Source organism: Canis lupus, chromosome 25 (genome assembly GCF_011100685.1).
Source record: "Canis lupus familiaris isolate Mischka breed German Shepherd chromosome 25, alternate assembly UU_Cfam_GSD_1.0, whole genome shotgun sequence".
NCBI lineage: Eukaryota > Metazoa > Chordata > Mammalia > Carnivora > Canidae > Canis > Canis lupus.
In genome coordinates this window covers 50,354,856-50,377,717 of record NC_049246.1, presented here as the reverse complement: position 1 = coordinate 50,377,717, position 22,862 = coordinate 50,354,856, and the positions used below count along the sequence as shown (strand labels likewise).

At 40.1% G+C, this 22,862-nt stretch overlaps 1 protein-coding gene across 5 annotated transcripts in view; it reads right to left on the bottom strand.

Annotated features, from left to right (window-relative positions):
- Nucleotides 1-537: 537 nt before the first annotated feature.
- Nucleotides 538-22,862, bottom strand: part of LOC119865984 (olfactory receptor 12-like) — a 39,477-nt gene continuing 17,152 nt past the window's right edge. Inside the window, exons 1-2 of one of the 5 annotated variants that reach the window (XM_038574390.1) lie at nt 13,411-13,583; nt 538-1,734 (exon numbers count right to left, since the gene is read on the bottom strand). In XM_038574390.1, coding sequence (XP_038430318.1) covers nt 712-1,662 — 951 coding nt within the window. In that variant the 5' untranslated portion in view covers nt 1,663-1,734; nt 13,411-13,583 and the 3' untranslated portion in view covers nt 538-711. Of the gene's footprint in view, nt 1,735-8,430; nt 8,489-13,410; nt 13,584-22,862 lie in introns of those variants that run through there. The other 4 variants (XM_038574389.1, XM_038574392.1, XM_038574388.1 and 1 more) reach the window with 4 other exon arrangements.

Below are 22,862 nucleotides of genomic sequence, written 5' to 3'. Positions count from 1 at the left end.
ATTTACCCCAAACACTGCCCCTACTCTGTGGGTGGTCTGGGTTTCCACCACTTCAACTGTTGGGGGAAAGGTGGCCTCAGGCACATGTGGTGTATTTTAATTAATTTTTTTCTATTACAAGAATGTGATCACACCCCACACGATGTCTGCATTTTTTTACCCAATACTGTGCAATTATCACCTTTTTATGACAGTGACATTCTCTTTCCGAGTCTCCAGTGTTCCATTTTGTGGGGGAACCTGGATTTCCTCATTTAATTATGTGATGGCTATTTAGTGTTGAACATTTTTAAGTTTAAATTCAATTAGTCAACATATATCTTGTTTCAGATGTAGTTTTCAGTGATTCATCAGTGGCATATAACACCCACTGCTCATCACATCATGTACCTATTTAATGCTCAACCACCAGTTATCTCATTCCCCACCCTTTCCCATCGAACTGCAGTCATTTTGTTCCTAAAGTGAAGAGTGATTTTTTAAAATTTTATTGGGAAAAGAACAGTTACCCTAAGTTTACCTCTCAACACATTTTTAAGGGCACAATATATTATTTATTGTACATGCAGTATACAGTATATCTCTAAAGTCTGTTTCTCTTGTGTGAGTGAAATTTATGACTGTTAATTAATTAGTCCACCACTCAAAGCCTGGCAATCACGATGCCTCCATCTAACCTGCAGGACACTCTGAATCCCTTCAGCACATCCTTCACAAGGCCATGTGTTTCTGGCCCAGCCTCCACAAGGCCTCCTTCACATCCTTGTTTCGCAGACTGTAGATGAGGGGATTGAGCATTGGGATGACCAGCGTGTAGAAGACAGAGACCACCTTGCCCTGCTCCATGGACTCAATTGCTCCTGGCTGGGCATACATGACAAAGAGAGTCCCAAAAAAGAGAGTCACTGCAGTCATGTGGGAGCCACAGGTGGAGAAGATCTTGCGTCTCCCAGCTCCTGAGCGCATCCTCAGGATGGTCACTGTGATGTAGCCATAGGAGATGAGGATCACAATTGTTACACCCACAATGATGAGCCCACAGATGCCAAACAAGAATAGTTCATTGATGGCCGTGTCGCCACAGGAGAGTTTGAGCAAGGGAGGCACATCACAGAAGAAGTGGTTGATGTGGTTGGAGCTGCAGAATGGGAGGTGGAATGTGAAGCTGGTCTGCACAACAGAGTTGAAGCAGCCTCCACAGTAGGCGCCCAGCACCAGGCGAGTGCAGGCAGACTGGCACATGGTGATGGGGTAACGCAAGGGGTTACAAATGGCCATGAAGCGGTCGTAGGCCATGACACCCAGGAGGAAGCATTCAGTTGTTCCCAGCAAGGAGAAAAATAATAACTGGGTGGCACATCCTGCAAAGGTGATGACCTTGGATGAGGAGAAGAAGTTGGCCAGTGCTTTGGGAGCAATGAAAGATGAGTAGCACAAGTCCACAAAGGAGAGGTTCTTGAGGAAGAAGTACATTGGGGAGTGCAGGCGGGCATCCAGGGTGATAACGATGATCATGAGGAAGTTGCCCAGCAGAGTCACCATGTACAGGGCCAGGAACACAGCAAAGAGCAGGGCCTGGGTTTCCAGGCCACCCTCAAATCCCTCCAGCACAAAATCTTGAAAGTAGACCATAGAGAGGTTTTCACTACTGTGGGATGGCATGAGTCTCAGTCCTCCCCAGGGGAATTATACCTCCAGCTTGGGCAGATTAAGTCGGTCAAGCTAAACTTCCTGCTGAGAATATTTAGAAGATAGATAACAACAAAAACAAAATCTCATTGAATGTATAAGAGTGTTAATGGTTTAGTAAAGAGTTACAAAGCAAAATTCAGGATAAACACAAATGGTTAGTTTCTGACCATTTCAATCACCAAAAGTGTATTAAGATATGACCTGACTGGGTATGGTCACCGAGGGGGGCACTTGACAGGATGAGCAAAGGGTGTTATACTCTATATTGGCAAATAGAACTCCAATAAAAAATATACAAATTAATGAAAAAAATAAAAATTGAGGAGTTACTGCAATTAAAATTGAAATTTGGAACCATAAGAAAACCCCAAGAAGGTTCAGATATTGGAGCAACACACTTATAAATTTTATTTAAAATTATTATTTTTAAAGGATAAATGTGAGACTAAGAATCTTAGTCAAAGTGTGGAAGCAATAAAGGGAGAACATATAGCTTTTTAGAGACTTGGTAGCTAAAATCAGGAACTCAGTGAATGAAATTTAGATATTAGAAATAGCTAAAGAGAAAGTTTGTGAACTAGAATACAGATCAGTAGAAAATATTCAGAGTAAAGCAGTGAGACTCAAAGCCATAGGAAAATTAGAAATGAGGATTGGAGACCAAGTATATAAAGATATGCATACTGTGAGTTACTAAATAAGGGGAAAGAGATAAATAGACTGAATCACAGCTTGAAGAGATAATGGCCATGTATTATCTCAAATGAAAGATATTATTCTAAAGATACATTAACTCTACCAAATCAAAGCAGGATTTATATAAAGACCCACACTTGGACATATCATAGTAAATGTATTTAGAACCAAAGGAAAAAGAAAAATATTAAAAGCAGTCTGAGAGAAAAGACATCATCACTTCAGGGGTGCCTGAGTGGGGCAGTCAGTTAGGCCTCTGACTCCTGGCTTCTGCTCAGGTTGTGATCTCAGAGTTGTGAGATTGGGCCCCATTTTAGGCGTACATTCAGCACAGAGTCTGCTTGAGGCCCCCCCCTCTCTCCCACTGCTCTTCCCCTAAAATAAATACATTTTTTAAAAGAAGACATATTCGCATCAAAGTATCAACTTAACTTATAAGACTGACAGTTGTCTTACCAGATTAAAAATAATGGAAGCCAAAATAAAAGGAATTGTATTTTCCTTTGCTCAAAGAAAATAATTAACAACTAGAGTTCTACATCTACCCAAATATATCCTTCAAGACTCAAAGTGAATATGACAATAATAGTTTAAGACTTCATACTCCACTTTCAATAATGAATAGAATAACAAAAAAAAAAGAATAACAAAACTAGGTATCACAAGCAAATAATATATTTGAACATCATTATACACCAAATAGGCCTAACAGGCATATATATGGAGAACACTGTATCCATCAACAGCAGAATACATTCATCTCCAGTTCATGTGGATCACTATCCACGATAGACCATATTTTAGTTCACAAAGCAAGTCTCAATAAATGTTAGATTTAAAGTACACAAAGTATGTTAGACATATAACAAATAAATGTTAGATTTAAAGTACACAAAGTATGTTCTCCAAGCAAAATGGAACTAAATTACAATTCAAAACATAAGGCAATTTGGAAAACTTACAAACATGTGGAAGATAACACAATTTTATTTTTATTTTATTATTTTTTCCCATTTTTTGTATTGGAGTTCAATTTGCCAACATATAGCATTTTTCCCATTTTTTGTATTGGAGTTCAATTTGCCAACATATAGCATAACACCCAGTGCTCACCCCACCAAGTCCCCCCTCGGTGCCCATCACCCAGTCACCCCACCCCCTCGCCCACCTCCCCTTCTACCACGCCTTATTTGTTTCCTAAATTTAGGTGTCTCTCATGTTTGAGACACCTAACCTCACTGATATTTTCACTAATTTTCTCTCCTTTCCCCTTTAGTCCCTTTCACTAATTTTTATATTTATATATTTTATATTTCAAATGAAAGAGATCATATCATGTTTGCAGATGCAAATAAGCACAGGAAACGCGGGAAGTCTGAAGGAGGTGAGCGGACGATCAGCACCCACGTCCCGGTGGTGACGCTACTAGAGTCACGCGAATGTTATCTTTGGGAGAAATTGGGCGAAGTTTGCAAAGGATCTCCGTGTTACTTCCTATACCTGCGTGTGAATCTACCGTTACTTGAGTAAAGTTTTTAATTACAGAAGCCGCCAGTAGTTCTATGGGGCTTCTCTGGTCTGTCCCACCAACATCTGTGTCGCAACAATACCCTCGATGACTGTAGTTGTAGAGGGAGTCTCAAGGTCAGTAGACTAATTCCTCCAGCTTTATTCTCCTTCGAAACTGTTAGCCGTTCTACTTTTGCCTTTTCATATAAATTTTAGGGTCGTCTTCCCTGTACGTATGGAAACTCTTGCTGCGATTCTGATAGTAATTGCGATAAACATGCATAGCAGTTTGGGGAGGATTAGCCTCTTTGCTGTGCTGACTCCTACCCCCCATGCCCAGCAGATTTGCCCCCCCCACCCTCCTTCCCCCCCCCATTTATCTGCACCCTCTCCGAGTCCTGCCGCCAGCACCGCACACTTTCCAGCATGGAAGTTCTACAGTTTGGGTCGAGTACACCTAAACACTTAAAAAATGTTTAGTGTCTTCATATGGTATTTTATTTTTTTATTTTTATTTATTTTTATTTTTTTCTTTTTGATTTGAAAATTTATTTATTTATTCATTCATTCATTTTTAAGTATTTTTTCATTGGAGTTCAATTTGCCAACATATAGCATATGACCCAGTGGTTATCTCGTCAAGTGCCCCTCTCAGTGCCTGTCACCCCGTCACCCCAATCCGCCGCCCACCTCCCCTTCCATCACCCCTTGTTCATTTCCCAGAGGTAGGAGTCTCTCACGTTCTGTCTCCCTCACTGATATTTTCCACTCATTTTCTCTCCTTTCCCCTTTATTCCCTTTCACTGTTTTTTATATTCCCCAAATGAATGAGACCATATAAGGTTTGTCCTTCTCCGATTGACTTACTTCACTCAGCACAATACCCTCCAGTTCCATCCACGTTGAAGCAAATGGTGGGTATTCGTCGTTTTTAATCACTGAGGAATATTCCATTGTGTACATAAACCACATATTCTTTATCCATTCATCTTTCGATGGACACCGAGGCTCCTTCCACAGTATGGCTATTGTGGACATTGCTGCTAGAAACATCGGGGTGCAGGTGTCCCGGCGTTTCACTGCATCTGTATCTTTGGGGTAAATCCCCAGCAGTGCAATTGCTGGGTCGTAGGGCAGGTCTATTTTTAACTCTTTGAGGAACCTCCACACAGTTTTCCAGAGTGGCTGCACTAGGTCACATTCCCACCAACAGTGCAAGAGGGTTCCCTTTTCTCCGCATCCTCTCCAACATCTGTTGTTTCCTGCCTTGTTAATTTTCCCTATTTTCAGTGGTGTGAGGTGGGATCTCCTTGTGGTTTTGATCTGTATTTCCCTGATGGCCCATGATGCGGAGCATTTTATCATGTGCATGTTGGCCATGTCTATGTCTTCCTCTGTGAGATTTCTGTTCATGTCTTTTGCCCATTTCATGATTGGATTGTTTGTTTCTTTGCTGTTAAGGTTAATAAGTTCTTATAGATCTTGGATATTAGCCCTTGATTTGATAGGTTATTTGCAAATATCTTCTCCATCTGCAGGTTGTCTTTCAGTTTTGTTGACTGTTTATTTTGCTGTGCAGAAGCTTCTTACCTTGATGAAGTCCCAATAATTCATTTTTGCTTTTGTTTCTCTTGCCTTCATGGATGTATCTTGCAAGAAGTTACTGTGGCCAAGTTCAAAAAGGGTGTTGCCTGTGTTCTCCTCTAGGATTTTGATGGAATCTTGTCTCACATTTAGATCTTTCATCCATTTTGAGTTTATCTTTGTGTCTGGTGCAAGAGAGTGGTCTAGTTTCATTCTTCTGCATGTGGATGTCCAATTTCCCCTGCACCATTTATTGAAGAGACTGTCTTTTTCCAGTGAATAGTCTTTCCTGCTTTTGTCGAATATTAGTTGACCATAAAGTTGAGGGTCCACTTCTGGATTCTCTAATCTGTTCCATTGATCTATGTGTCTGTTTTTATGCCACTACCACACTGTGTTGATGACCACAGCTTTGTAGTATAACCTGAAATCTGGCATTGTGATGCCCCCAGCTATGGTTTTCTTTTTTAAAATTCCCCTGGCTATTTGGAGTCTTTTCTGATTCCACACAAATCTTAAAATAATTTGTTCCAACTCTCTGAAGAAAGTCCATGGTATTTTGATAGGGATTGCATTAAATGTGTAAATTGCCCTGGGTAGCATTGACATTTTCACAATATTAATTCTGCCAATCCATAAGCATGGAACATTTTTCCATCTCTTTGTGTCTTCCTCAATTTCTTTCAGAAGTGTTCTGTAGTTTTTAGGGTAGAGATCCTTTACCTCTTTTGTTAGGTTTATTCCTAGGTATCTTATGCTTTTGGGTGCAGTTGTAAATGGGATTGACTCCTTAATTTCTCTTTTTTCAGTCTCATTGTTAGTGTATAGAAATGTCACTGACTTTTGGGTATTGATTTTGTATCCTGCCACACTGCCAAATTGCTGTATGAGTTCTAGCAATCTTGAGGTGGAGTCTTTGGGTTTTCTATGTACAGTATCATGTCATCTGGGAAGAGGGAGAGTTTGACTTCTTCTTTGCAAATTTGAATGCCTTTTATTTCTTTTTGTTTTCTGATTGCTGAGGCGAGGACTTCTAGTACTAAGTTGAATAGCAGTGGTGAGAGTGGACATCCCTGTCTTGTTCCCAATCTTAGGGGAAAGGCTCCCAGTGCTTCCCCATTGAGAATGACATTTGCTGTGGGCTTTTCGTAGATGGCTTTTAAGATGCTGAGGAATGTTCCCTCTATCTCTACACTCTGAAGAGTTGTATCTTCATTCTCATTAGTTTCCATGAATCTTTTTAATTCTTTCCTAATTTACTGGTTGATCCTTTCATCTTTTAGCAGGATGGTCCTTAACCTCCACGTGTTTGAAATTATTCCAAACTTCTTGTGATCGAGTTCTAGTTTCAAATAATTATGGTCTGAAAATATGCAGGGTACAATCCCAATCTTTTGTTATCGGTTAAGACCTGATTTATGACCCTGTATGTGGTCTATTCTGGTGAAAGTTACATGTGCACTTGAGAAGAATGTGTATTCAGTTGCGTTTGGATGTAAAGTTCTGTAAATATCTGTGAAATGCATCTGGTCCAGTGTATCATTTAAAGCTCTTGTTTCTTTGGAGATGTTGTGCTTAGAAGATCTGTCGATTATAGAAAGCACTGTGTCCAGTTGCCAAGTATAAGTATATTATTATCTAAGTATGTCTTAAATCTGGTTATTAATTGATATATTTGGCAGCTCCCACCTTCGGGGCATAAATATTCATGATTGTTAGGTCCTCTTGTTGGATAGATCCTTTAAGTATGATATAGTGTCCCTCTTCTTCTCTTACTACAGTCTTTGGGCTAAACTTTAATTTGTCTCATATAAGGATGGCTACCCCTGCTTTCTTTTGAGAACCATTTGAATGGTAAATGGTTCCCCAACCTTTTATTTTCAGGCTGTAGGTGTCCTTACGTCTAAAATGAATCTCTTGTAGAGAGCAAATAGATGGGTCTTGCTTTTTTATCCAGTCTGAAACCCTGTGCCTTTTGATGGGGTCATTAAGCCCATTCACGTTCAGAGTTACTATTGAAAGATATGAATTTAGTGTCATCATGATACCTATTCAGTCCCTGTTTTTGTGGATCATTTCCTTGGACTTCCTCTTTCTTTTACAGCATCCCCCTTAATATTTCTTGCAGAGCTGGTTTGGTAGTCACATATTCTTTCAGTTTCTGCCTATCTTGGAAGCTCTTTATCTCTCCTTCTATTCTGAATGACAGCCTTGCTGGATAAAGTATTCTTGGCTGCATGTTCTTCTCATTTAGGACCCTTTATATATCCTGCCAGCCGTTTATGGCCTGCCAGGTCTCTGTGGAGAGAACTGCTGCTAACCTAATACTTCTCCCCATAAAGGTTAAGGATCTCTTGTCTCTTGCTGCTTTAAGGATCTTCTCCTTATCTTTGGAATTTGCAAGTTTCACTATTAAATGTCGAGGTGTTGAGTGGTTTTTATTGATTTTAAGGGGGGGATTTCTGTATCTCCTGGATCATAATGCCTGTTTCCCCTCCCAAGTTAGGGAGGTTCTCAATTATGATTTGTTCAAATACACTTTCTGGTCCTCTGTCTCTGTCAGCGCCCTCTGGAATCCCAATTAAACATAGATTTTTCCTTCAGAGGCTGTCATTTATTTCCCTTAACCTTTCTTCATGATCTTCTATTTTTTTATAAGTTTATTTTTTATTGGTGTTCAATTTGCCAACTTACAGAATAATACCCAGTGCTCATCCCACCAAGTGCCCACCTCAGAGCCCACCACCCAGTCACCCCCACCCCCTGCCCACCCCCCCTGCCCACCACTCCTAGTTCGTTTCCCAGAGTTAGGAGTCTCTCATGTTTTGTCTCCCTTTCTGATATTTCCCACTCATTTTTTCTCCTTTCCCCTTTATTCCCTTTCACTAATTTTTATATTCCCCAAATGAATGAGACCATATAATGTTTGTCCTTCTCCGATTGACTTACTTCACTCAGCATAATACCCTCCGGTTCCATCCATGTCGAAGCAAATGGTGGGTATTTGTCGTTTCTAATGGCTGAGGAATATCCCATTGTATACATATACCACATCTTCTTAATCCATTCATCTTTCGATGGACACCGAGGCTCCTTCCACAGTTTGCCTATTGTGGACATTGCTGCTGTAAACATTGGGGTGCAGGTGTCCTGCCACTTCACTGCATCTGTATCTTTGCGGTAAATCCCCAGCAGTGCAATTGCTGGGTCAGGGCAGATCTATTTTTAACTCTTTGAGGAACCTCCACACAGTTTTCCAGAGTGACTGCACCAGGGCGTGATCCTGAAGACCCGGGATTGAGTCCCACGTCAGGCTCCCTGCATGGAGCCTGCTTCTCCCTCTGCCTGTGTCTCTGCCTCTCTCCCTCTCTCTCTGTGTGTCTCTCATGAATAAATAAAAAGAAGATTTCTACCCAATAATTTAACATTCCATGGTAGGAAAGAAAGTAGAATAACAATACAAAACTAAGCTCAAAGCATTTGGAAAAAAATGAAATAATAAATGTTAGAGACAACAAAAGTGAAGTAGAAGAGAGTAAAATAAGGCAGAAAATCAATGACACTAAAATGTAGTTATCTGTAAATTTGTAACCAACTTGACAAACCTTCAGCTAAATTGACCCAAAAAAGTCAGAAGACTTAAATTTCTAAAATCAGAAATGAGAGCAGACACATGACTTCTTCTTTATAGAAATAAATAATAATATTATAAGGACATATTGGAACAATTGCATGCTAACACATTAGATAAAATAGATGAATAAATTCCTGGGAACACTCAAACGAACATAACTGACTCAAGAAGAAATGGAGAATCTGAGCAGACACAGAACAAATAAATTGAGTCAATAGTCAAAAAGATTTTCTAAAAGAGAAAGGTTCAGGACCTGATGTTGTCAGTGGTGACTTTTACCAGTGAGTACAAAATTTAACACTAGTAGGTCTCAAATTCTAAAAATTAAATAGGACAAAACACTTCCTAATTTATTCCAAAGGACTGTATTGTTTTAAATTGGTGCAAAGGACAAAACACTTCCTAATTTATTCCAAAGGACTGTATTGTTTTAAATTGGTGCAAAGATATTGCAAGAAAATGAAGCTAAAGATCAACATGTCTTATGATTATAGATACAAAAATTCTTATCAAAATACTAGCAAGCTAAATCCAGCAGAACTTCACAGGGAATATACAGTGTAACCAAATGAGAGTTATCCAAGGAATGCAAGAGTGGATAATGTATGAAAATCACTCAATAACACACCATAAAAATGGAATTAAGAGAAAAAAACCCACATTTTCATCTCAGTAGATATAGAAAAACCTCAAACATTGCTGAAAGAATGAAAGACAACTGACATAGATGTAAAGATATCCCATATTCGTGGACTGGAAAACTTACTAATGTCAAGATGTAGTATTTCCCACATTTACATACAGATTCAATGTAATCCCATCAAAATTCCAACTACTGTTTTTTTTTTTTAGCAGATATTGACCCTAAAAAGCCAAAACAATAATCAAAACAACAAAGCAGGAGGAGTAACACTTCCTGATTTCAAAACTGACTGTGAAGGAAAACAGTATTGTGCTTGCACAAGGATAGATATAGGTCAAAGAAATAGAATCATTAATACAGAAATAAACTCACACACCTGCAGTTTTCACAAGGGGGATAAGGGCACCATCCAACAGTGAAAAAAGAGTCTTTGCCACAAATATTGATGAGAAAAATTAATATCCATATGCAAAAGAATGAATTAAGAGCTTTACCTCAAACTACATACAAAATTAACTCAAAATGGACAGAGACCTAAATGCAAGTGCTAAAACTATGAAACTATTAAAGGTGAAAGAGAGATCCGTGTCAATTATTGTGACTTGGGATTAGTCAGCAATTTCTTAAGTATGACATCAAAGTACAGACTACAAAATAGAAGAATTAAACTAAAATAAGAAAATAGATACATTGAACTTTATCAAAATTAAATTCTTGTGCATCAAAGGACACTCTCAAGAAGATGAAGACAAAACCTATATGAAGGTAGATATTTTTGACAAATTACACATATCTAATAAAGATCTAGTATCCGTGGAATATACAGAACTCTTCCAACTCAGCAAAACAAACAAACAAAATGCTCAAATTTTAAAATGGGCAAAGCACTTGCATGGACATTTCTTCAAAAAAAATGCACAACTGGCCAATAAGTAGAAGATGTTCAATATCTTTAGTCAAGAGGGCAATATGAAACAAAACTACTATGAGATTCCACTTTCCTCATTAGAATAGAAACAATTGTTTTTAACAATAGAGAAGAACAAATGTTGGCGATAATTTGGAAAAAAAATAACTCTCATATACTGCAGATACAAATATAAGAGTGGTACAGCCTCTGTAGAAAAGAGTCTTGCCATCCCTCAGAAAGTTAGATGCAGAGTTTCCCTATGACCACCCTAATCCACATGTAGGGATGTGCCCAAGAGAAATGACAATATATGTTCACATCAAAGCCTGTTCACAAATGCGCATAATAGCAATATTCATAATAGCTAAGGCTAATGGAAGTCAAATATCCATCAAATGGTGACGTGATAAACAAAATGTTAAATATTCATATACTGAAACAGTCCTCAGACAATAAAGAAATAAATTTCTTGTGGTACCAGGTCTGGAAGGGAGCATACAGGAGAGCAAGGGGAGCGGCAGAGGGAGAGAAAGGGAGAAGGAGAATCTTAAGTAGGATCCATGCCCAGCATGGAGTCCAATATGGGGCTTGACTCACAACCCTGAGATCATGACCTGAGCCCAAATCAAGAGTGGGACGCTGAGCTAGGTGATCCACCTGGAGCCCCATAAGGAATAATGATCTACTACAAGACAGAACATGGATGAGCCTCAAAAACATTATGCTGGGTAAATGAAGCTTGACACCAAAGGCTAAAATTCTATAAGTTGGGCAGCCCAGGTTGCTCAGTGGTTTAGCACTGCCTTCAGCCCAGGGCATGATCCTGGAGATCTGGGATTGAGTCCCACGTCAGGCTCCCTGCATGGAGCCTGCTTCTCCCTCTGCCTGTGTCTCTGCCTCTCTCTCTGTTTCTCATAAATAAATAAATAAAATCTTTTTAAAAATATCATTCTGTAAGTCTAGTTATATAAAATGTGCAGAATAGGGACAGAAGTACACTTATATTTGCTAAAATATGGTCGGGTAGAGGGAAAGGAGCATGCTGGTGGGTATAGGGGTGTTTTTTTGTGATGAAACTACTCTGGAACCAGAGAGTAGGACACTGGATATAATAAGAATTGAAGTATCACACTTGAATAACACTTTGAGCTGGTAAAATTATGACTTTTATGTCAATGAGAATTATTCCTCAATTTAAAATGTTAAAACTAAAAAATAATGGTGAAACAAGAACACTCACCAGCATTTTAAACCAAGAGAATTTAATTGAAGCACATTAATTATGCTAAAAATATCCTCTTGAGTATATAATATCAAAAATAAACACCGCTTCATTGGTTACCTTTGGAGGTTGATGCAGAGGGAATCCACACAGTGACCCTCACAGTGAGGAAAGAATTGTTTAGAGGAATTTTCCCTTTATAGAATATTACAACTAATAAATGAATATTGAATTATGGAATTTGAATATTATCATCTTATAAACCCCTAACGAAATATGAGTCTAGGTAAGATTACTGATGGCCACTAATATCACAAAACAAGAGATGCTGCCAGGGGGACCTCTCAGTGGAAGTACATATAACACTTATGAAATATTCCTGCCAGAAAATCAATCATGAATCAGACTGAGCCTCTAGGACCTACCAGTTCCTGAAACTATAAGGAGCAACAGAATATGTTAATCAACCCTACAGGGACATGACCAGCAAAATCTGTGATATGAGAAGCTTTGCAGGGTAAAAAGTCTGTTTGTCAATAAATAAGGTGAAATAATAATTTTGAAATGAAAATAGAGGGACAGGCAGCCAATGAATTAGAGATTCAAGAGGCACCAAGAGAACACGGTGTATTCTGGGAGTTATTGAATCCTCTTCTAAAACAAACATTATATGGTCTCATTCATTTGGGGAATATAAAAATTAATGAAAGGCAATAAAGGAAAAGGAGAGAAAATGAGCGAAAAAATCAGAGAAGACAAAACATGAGAGACACCTAACTCTGGGAAATGAACAAGGGGTAGTGGAAGGGGAAGTGGGTGGGGGGTTGGGGTGACTGGATGATGGGCACTGAGGGTGGCCCTTTGCGGGATGAGCACTGAGTGTTATTCTATATGTTGGCAAATTGAACTCCAATAACAAATTAAAAAATAAAATAAACAAACAATAAAGGAAAAATGCCTCAATCAGAAAAATGAAAACACTAAATGGAAATTTTATGATATTAATAAGTAAATATTGTTTTCTGAATAATAGTAACATCAGAGTTGTCTTTCTTTAAAGTCCTCACATTTTAGAAGGATTAGATATGATCAGCTCTAGGATGATAATATTGAAGTTGGTTTGTGTGAATAGGTAATCCATTACTGCTCTAGTTTTATGTCAGTGTGTTTGAGAACATCCATAATAAAGAGAGGCAAGCATCTAAAAATAAGTAAAATAAAACCAAGTGGAGAGAATTTGTCCTCACACAGGAGGAAAAGCAGACATGACCTTTAGGTAGCAGGAAACGGACATAAAACCTATTTGTATGAGTATTATGTGAAGGACTAAAGTATCTTGTACAACATAAGTTTCCAATGAAAAGATGTGCCAGTAGGCAGGTTGAAGAAACAAAACTTTACCATATCCTATATAAGAGATAAAAAAGCAAACAAAGTGTTGAAAACAAAGTGATGGAAACATACACAGCAAACTAACATTCCACCAAATAACCACACAACACCACAGTTGCTATACTAACCCCAAAGCCCACTTCAGGATGGAAACACCATCTGAGAAGAGGATGTTTCACAGTGACCAGAAACATCTGGTTCCCCCGAGACGGGCAACCGTGTTAAAGGTGTGAGCACCTGCCAGAAGAGCATCAGGATACACAAAGCAAAACTGGGCACTTTCAGGAGAAAAGTACAAATCCACAACTATGTGAGAGATTTTAAACCCCTCCCTTGGAACTGATAGAACAATCAACAAAATACCAACCTGGATACGGAACGTTTAGGCAGTAACATAGTGATCATAACCTAATGGAGCACGGCACCCAATGGCAGGATGTATATTCTTTGTTTTCTTTATTTTTTTAAGTTTTTGTTTAAAGTCCAGTATAGTTAACAGAGTATAATATCAGTTTCAGGTGTAAATATAGTGACTCAGCACTTCCATTCAACACCTGGTGCTCATCACGACAGGTGTGCTCCTTCATCCCCATCACCTCGTTCCCCGTCCCTCCCCCACCTCCCCTCTCTTACCCTCAGTGTGTTCTCTGTAGTTCAGAGTCTGTTTTCTTTTTCTCTTTTTTTTTAAGGAACACTGGTTTTGTTTTTACATTTTTTTATGAATTTATTTTTTATTGGTGTTCAATTTGCCAACATATAGAATAATACCCAGTGCTCATCCCAAGTGCCCCCCTCAGTGCCCATCACCCAGTCACCCCCACCCCCCGCCCACCTCCCCTTCCACCACCCCTAGTTCGTTTCCCAGAGTTAGGAGTCTCTCATGTCTGTTTTCCTGTTTGCCTCTCCCCATTCTTCCCCTATGTTCTTTTGTTTTGTTTCTGAAATTCCACACGTGAGTGAGATCATACGATAATTGTCTTTCTCTGACTTCTTTCACTTGGCATAGGACCTCTATATCCATCCATGTTGTTGTAAATGGCAAGACTTCATGGTCTTTTATGGCTGAGTAATATTCCATTGCATGAATATACCAATTCTTCTTATCCATTCATCAGAGGATGTACATTATTTTCAATCTTATAAATAAGATATTTACACAGTGACTGTATTCTGGACACAAAGCATCTTTCAACAAATTTCAAATGATTGAAGGAGTAAAAAATATATTTGTGCACAATTTAAATTAAGCCAAGAGTAAATCACAAATAGAGCATTTTAAAAGTCTTGTGTATTTTTTTACATCCAAAGTACTTAAGTAAGAGATGCCTGTGTGGCTCAGCCATTGAGCGACTGCCTTTGGCCCAGGGCCTGATCCTGGAGTCCCAGATCGAGTCCCACATCAAGGTCCCTGCATAGAGCCTGATTCTCTCTCTGTCTATGTCTCTGCCTCTCTTTCTGTGTTTCTCATGAATAAGTAAATGAAATCTTTTTTAAAAAAGAGATAAATAAGCCACAGGTCTAAATTAAAATTTTGATATTTAAAAATTTCATAATGAGTAAAAATATAGTGCCTGGGATGCATTCAAGTCTGTTTTTATAGGGAAATTAGCAGGCTTATACCCATACATTAGAAAAGAAGAAAAACAGAAAATCAGTATTTGTCTGGAAATACTATAAAACATTAGTGAATGATATCCCAAGGATATAGAACGTGAAAAAGAAGAAAATTTATTAAATAGAAAACACAGGCACCAGAAGACATTACACCAAAAAGTGATTATATGAGAAGACTGATCAAATAACAGAAATTTGGGGGGCTGAAGGAGAAAAGGCAAAAATTTCTGATGTCGGGAGTGAAAGGAAGATATCATTGGGATCCTAGAGTTAGAGTGGATCATGACAGAATGTTTTCATAAACTTGAAGTGTTGATAAAAATGGTGAAGTACTAAAAAGTTATCACCCAACTCAACTGACCCCCAACCAAAGAGAATATATGGTAGTTCCATAGTTAGTGAGAAACGTAATATGTACTTAAAATCATTCCATGCAAAAGATTCCATGGTTAGATGGCTTTACTTGTGAAAGTAAATACTTTATGATGAACAAATGTGAACAAATTTATAAAATACTTGATCTTACACAAAATCACCAAAACAATAGAAGAGGGACAACTTTCCATGTTATTTTATGAGGCTCATGAATTTTAATGTCAAAATCTGACAAGGATGTTTAAGAAAATTTAAAATTATGCTATTCAATCATAAGCAAATAAGCTAATTTACCAAACAAACCATATGAAGTAATAAATAAAAATTGTAGTATGTCCAACATCAAGTTGTCTGGAATCCAATAATACATAAAAATGTTGAGAGAAACCAAAATAGATTTAAGTACCATGACGGGATACCAAGTGGCCAAACCAGCACACTCAATATTGCATAGATGTCAATTATCCCCACACTGAACAGAGTCAGTTGGATCCCAGTGATTTCATTGGTAGAATCTGAAAAGTTGATCCTAAACCGTGTATTGAAATGTGCAAAACCAAGTATTTCCAAGACATTGTTGAGAAGAGAAACAGCGAAGGGGGTTTTGCACTATCAGACAGTGACTCATAGTAGGTGTAATGAAACAATGATGGAAGCAGAGGTTTGACCATCTGAGGATATAACAGAATAGAGAGTCAGGAAGTCAACCCCATTCTTGTCTACACACCCCATTTATTAAATAGGTGGAGTCTATGCAAAGGTCTTTACACCTGGGACAGTTGATAGTCATATGCTAAACAGTGAGATTTGGCTCTTACCTCATACTACACACACAGTCAGTCTTAGGCTGAACACAGATCTAATTTAAAAGGATAATTGTGAAGATCATACAAAAGACCCTCATGACCCCAGCACAGGAAAGCACCTCCCAAATGTCCTGTGCAGGGAGAAAAAAGGACTAAAACATAAAGGAAATACCTTGTGGATGTAACTACATGAAAATCAAGACAGTCTGCAGTGTGTAAAGGCAGAACACACCTTGGGAAGTCACACTGCAATACATGACGGGAAACTAACTTGTCTGCACAATATATAAATAATCCTTGACACACAAGAATAAGACAACCCTGTAGAAATACAGGCGAGAGACTCATAGAAGTGACGCGCAGAGGAGAAGAGCCAAATGTGCCGCACATGTTTGAAACTGTGCACAATCCTGATAATCATTAGGAGAAAGCAAGTTTCTGCATTAGAGACATCGTCCTGCACACCTGCCCAAATGTCTCAAACAGAGCAGAGGGACAGTAACCAGCAGTGTCGAGGATGGGAGCCACTGGAAGGGAGTGATTTAATCAGGACACGTTTCTCATTTTCTTTTTTTTTTTTTTTCTCATTTTCTAATGGTGTGGAGGATCCCCGTCCTCACCTGTGTCTTCACTTTCCCTCTGGAAGTGCACACAGGTGCACAGGGAGACCACGGGGAGGCTGTTCTCGGCAGCGTTAGTACCATAGATGCACTAGTGGTGTGTTGTCTGGCGGAGAACTAGACAACCGTAAACAGGAAGCAGCATGATGCTGACCAGGGACCACAGCCTGAGAACAGCTGCTCATCACAGGTCAGGCTCAGGTCACTCACTCTCAGAGCCTGGATTTCTAGGGCAGTTGGTCCCCAAGGTCCCAAGTCATCCTGTTCAAAACTGCTTGCTCAGGTCCAGGTGGAGGAGGTCACCATCAGGGGCCTGCTGGGACACTGTCCACCCTCTCCCATGCCCATCCAGGGCTGTCACATGACATTCTAAGTGCATTCACTGTCCTTGCCTCTTGCCTTCTCACTTGTCAACTCCAGACCTTTCTAATCTCCATCTGAAAGGCCACCATGCTTTCATAATGGGCTCCAGCCTGTCCATTCTGTGCTTTGTGTCCCACACAGAGCTCCCTGAACAGAGTCACCAAATCCTCCCTCAGGTCATGTTGCTCCCTAATGCAAATGAGTGACAGCTTCCCCACCAGCTGAGGGATCCTGGAGAGGAGCCCAGAAGAGTCTTGGTAGGCACCTTGGCTCCATTTGGGCACATATACTCGGTGATTCTCTAATTCTCCTGTTCTGCCTCCAAGTCTGTCTACTTCCATCCACTGTGTCAGTGTGACGAGCTCTCCTGTCTCCCCATGGCTCTCCATCACCTCTCTGATGTGACTGTTTCCTCCTTTGTGCCATCAGCAGCCTGGTCACACCCCCTCACTGCCTGTGTCCCATCATATTGCAGGTGTTTGTTGTCATGTCTGCCTTCCTGCAGAGCCATGAGCTCCCCAGGGCTAGCCTTGGTCTCCCCTATTTTGGCATCCCTCACCCTGGGCCATGTCCCTTAGAAGTGTGTGCTCAATACTCTGGTGAGCTACTGATTTTCTTTTTGAGCTACTGATTTGAACCTGAGAAATGCACTTCAGGTCATGAGGGAGCCTGGTGCTGTGATTCTCTGATTATTTTTTTTATTTTTATTTATTTATGATAGGCACACAGTGAGAGAGAGAGAGAGAGAGAGGCAGAGACACAGGCAGAGGGAGAAGCAGGCTCCATGCACCGGGAGCCCGACATGGGATTCGATCCCGGGTCTCCAGGATCGCGCCCTGGGCCAAAGGCAGGCGCTAAACCTCTGCGCCACCCAGGGATCCCTGATTCTCTGATTATAATGAAAACATGTCCCTCTAGATGGAATGACCCTGAATCCCAAGACAGTGTTGGCCAGGACAGGAGTGGGGTCACCCCTTCAGCTGCTGAGGCAAGCCCTGAATGCTTACTGTCTACCAAAGCTCTGATGCCTCCCTTACACACATGGTGTCCTTCATACCCTGGGACCCCTGAGGGATGGCTGCCTTGACCCTCACCATTTCCAGGTGAGAGTCATGACTGCTCAATATCACACAGCCAGTACTCTCTCTCCCAGGGACTCCCCCACTCCTGGCCCACATCTATGCTGATGAAAAACAGGTGAGCATGGAGCACTCTCAGCCCCCCTTCTTCAGCTCTGGCTTCCCAAATAATGAAGAGTTGTGAGGGTGAAAGGGAGCACCTCAGGGTCTCAGGGAGAGTTTGCCTGAGTGTTCCATGTTTGAGCTACAGGAAAGTCCCTGATCCTGGTGGAAGATGGGGTGAAATGTTCTCAACTCACCTCAGCTTCCACGTGCTGTTTCTTCATCCAGGCAGCAGAACAAGGTCTTGCACCTTGGGGTCACTGTGCTGAGAAGGTATCTCCTCCTGCACGGCTGGGACTTGGGCCTTGAATAGCCAATTAGGTGAGCTTGTTTGTGTTCTGGCCTTTGCAGTGCACCGGGAATCCTGGTTCTCCTGGGTATTACTGTCAGCAAGCCTTGTGTGACCTGCCCTCTCCTACAAGGCCAGACAACAAGGCCCAGAATTCTCTCTTGGCCCCAGAGGGTGTGCAGAAGAGGAGCATAGACTCAGAGAACAGACCCTGTGACCAGAGTGTACTGTCCTCCCAGGAGTGGCAGGTTAGCAACTTTGAGCCCAAAGTCATTTCATCTGCCCTTCTCCCCGTCACCTTAGGTGTACCATTCTTCTGTGAACCTAAGTTGTCTGTCGGGAAACATTCCTCTCTGGGTCCATCTCTGCTTGCTGTTGGTCTCCTTGCAGCAAAGCCTGATCCACAAGTGGAAGACAACTACCTTGAATACATTCCTATTCCTGGACAAGGATATTTGGAGGTTGCTTTTCAAATAAAAAAACTGAAATGTGTTTGAAAAATTCAAAGAAATCAAAAGTGTTTGGCCTGTAATGAGGATGCTCATGCTTCTCTGCTTACCCCAAACACTGCCCCTACTCTGTGGGAGGTCTGGAGTTTCCACCACTTTAACTGTTGGGGTAAATGTGGACTCAGGGGCACATGTGTTTTAATTATTTTTTTTCTCCTACAAGAATATGATTATATCCCACAACTGATCTGCATTTTTAATCTTTTTATCGAATGCAGTACAATGGTTAGCTTTCTATGACAGCAACATTCTCCTTCTGAGTCTCCAGTGTCCCATTGCGTGTGGGACCAGGGTTTCCTCATTTAACTGTGTGAATGGCTATTTAGTGTTGAACATTTTAAAAATTTAAATTCAATTAGTCAATATATATCTTCTTTCAGATGTAGTTTTCAATGATTCACCAGTTGCGTATAACAGCCACTGCTCATCATATCATGTACCCAACATAATGCCCATCCCTCAGTTATCTCACTCCCCACCCCCTCCCATCCAACAAACAACAGTTTGTTCCTATAGTGAAGGGTCATTTTTAAAAATTGTATTCTGATGAGAGCACTTAAGCTACATTTTTTTTTATTATTTTTTTTTTATTGGTGTTCAATTTACTAACATACAGAATAACACCTAGTGCCCGTCACCCATTCACTCCCACCCCCCGCCCTCCTCCCCTTCTACCACCCCTAGTTCGTTTCCCAGAGTTAGCAGTCTTTACGTTCTGTCTCCCTTTCTGATATTTCCCACACATTTCTTCTCCCTTCCCTTATTTTCCCTTTCACTATTATTTATATTCCCCAAATGAATGAGAGCATATAATGTTTGTCCTTCTCCGACTGACTTACTTCACTCAGCATAATACCCTCCAGTTCCATCCACGTTGAAGCAAATGGTGGGTATTTGTCATTTCTAATAGCTGAGTAATATTCCATTGTATACATAAACCACATCTTCTTTATCCATTCATCTTTCGTTGGACACCGAGGCTCCTTCCACAGTTTGGCTATAGTGGCCATTGCTGCTAGAAACATCGGGGTGCAGGTGTCCCGGCGTTTCATTGCATTTGTATCTTTGGGGTAAATCCCCAACAGTGCAATTGCTGGGTCGTAGGGCAGGTATATTTTTAACTGTTTGAGGAACCTCCACACAGTTTTCCAGAGTGGCTGCACCAGTTCACATTCCCACCAACAGTGTAGGAGGGTTCCCTTTTCTCCGCATCCTCTCCAACATTTGTTGTTTCCTGCCTTGTTAATTTTCCCCATTCTCACTGGTGTGAGGTGGTATCTCATTGTAGTTTTGATTTGTATTTCCCTGATGGCAAGTGATGCAGAGCATTTTCTCATATGCATGTTGGCCATGTCTATGTCTTCCTCTGTGAGATTTCTGTTCATGTCTTTTGCCCATTTCATGATTGGATTGTTTGTTTCTTTGGTGTTGAGTTTAATAAGTTCTTTATAGATCTTGGAAACTAGCCCTTTATCTGATATGTCATTTGCAAATATCTTCTCCCATTCTGTAGGTTGTCTTTGAGTTTTGTTGACTGTATCCTTTGCTGTGCAAAAGCTTCTTATCTTGATGAAGTCCCAATAGTTCATTTTTGCTTTTGTTTCTTTTGCCTTTGTGGATGTATCTTGCAAGAAGTTACTATGGCCGAGTTCAAAAAGGGTGTTGCCTGTGTTCTTCTCTAGGATTTTGATGGAATCTTGTCTCACATTTAGATCTTTCATCCATTTTGAGTTTATCTTTGTGTATGGTGAAAGAGAGTGGTCTAGTTTCATTCTTCTGCATGTGGATGTCCAATTTTCCCAGCACCATTTATTGAAGAGACTGTCTTTCTTCCAATGGATAGTCTTTCCTCCTTTATCGAATATTAGTTGCCCATAAAGTTCAGGGTCCACTTCTGGATTCTCTATTCTGTTCCACTGATCTATGTGTCTGTTTTTGTGCCAGTACCACACTGTCTTGATGACCACAGCTTTGTAGTACAACCTGAAATCTGGCATTGTGATGCCCCCAGATATGGTTTTCTTTTTTAAAATTCCCCTGGCTATTCGGGGTCTTTTCTGATTCCACACAAATCTTAAAATAATTTGTTCTATCTCTCAATAGTAACTCTGAATGTGAACGGGCTTAATGACCCCATCAAAAGGCGCAGGGTTTCAGACTGGATAAAAAAGCAGGACCCATCTATTTGCTGTCTACAAGAGACTCATTTTAGACAGAAGGACACCTACAGCCTGAAAATAAAAGGTTGGAGAACCATTTATCATTCGAATGGTCCTCAAAAGAAAGCAGGGGTAGCCATCCTTATATCAGATAAACTAAAATTTACCCCAAAGACTGTAGTGAGAGATGAAGAGGGACACTATATCATACTTAAAGGATCTATTCAACAAGAGGACTTAACAATCCTCAATATATATGCTCCGAATGTGGGAGCTGCCAAATATATAAATCAATTATTAACCAAAGTGAAGAAATACTTAGATAATAATACACTTATACTTGGTGACTTCAATCTAGCTCTTTCTATACTCGATAGGTCTTCTAAGCAAAACATCTCCAAAGAAACGAGAGCTTTAAATGATACACTGGACCAGATGGATTTCACAGATATCTACAGAACTTTACATCCAAACTCAACTGAATACACATTCTTCTCAAGCGCACATGGAACTTTCTCCAGAATAGACCACATATTGGGTCACAAATCGGGTCTGAACCGATACCAAAAGATTGGGATTGTCCCCTGCATATTCTCGGACCATAAAGCCTTGAAATTAGAACTAAATCACAACAAGAAGTTTGGAAGGACCTCAAACACATGGAGGTTAAGGACCATCCTGCTAAAAGATAAAAGGGTCAACCAGGAAATTAAGGAAGAATTAAAAAGATTCATGGAAACTAATGAGAATGAAGATACAACCGTTCAAAATCTTTGGGATGCAGCAAAAGCAGTCCTAAGGGGGAAATACATCGCAATACAAGCATCCATTCAAAAACTGGAAAGAACTCAAATACAAAAGCTAACCTTACACATAAAGGAGCTAGAGAAAAAACAGCAAATAGATCCTACACCCAAGAGAAGAAGGGAGTTAATAAAGATTCGAGCAGAACTCAACGAAATCGAGACCAGAAGAACTGTGGAACAGATCAACAGAACCAGGAGTTGGTTCTTTGAAAGAATTAATAAGATAGATAAACCATTAGCCAGCCTTATTAAAAAGAAGAGAGAGAAGACTCAAATTAATAAAATCATGAATGAGAAAGGAGAGATCACTACCAACACCAAGGAAATACAAACGATTTTAAAAACATATTATGAACAGCTATACGCCAATAAATTAGGCAATCTAGAAGAAATGGACGCATTCCTGGAAAGCCACAAACTACCAAAACTGGAACAGGAAGAAATAGAAAACCTGAACAGGCCAATAACCAGGGAGGAAATTGAAGCAGTCATCAAAAACCTCCCAAGACACAAGAGTCCAGGGCCAGATGGCTTCCCAGGAGAATTTTATCAAACGTTTAAAGAAGAAATCATACCTATTCTCCTAAAGCTGTTTGGAAAGATAGAAAGAGATGGAGTACTTCCAAATTCGTTCTATGAAGCCAGCATCACCTTAATTCCAAAGCCAGACAAAGACCCCGCCAAAAAGGAGAATTACAGACCAATATCCCTGATGAACATGGATGCAAAAATTCTCAACAAGATACTGGCCAATAGGATCCAACAGTACATTAAGAAAATTATTCACCATGACCAAGTAGGATTTATCCCTGGGACACAAGGCTGGTTCAACACCCGTAAAACAATCAATGTGATTCA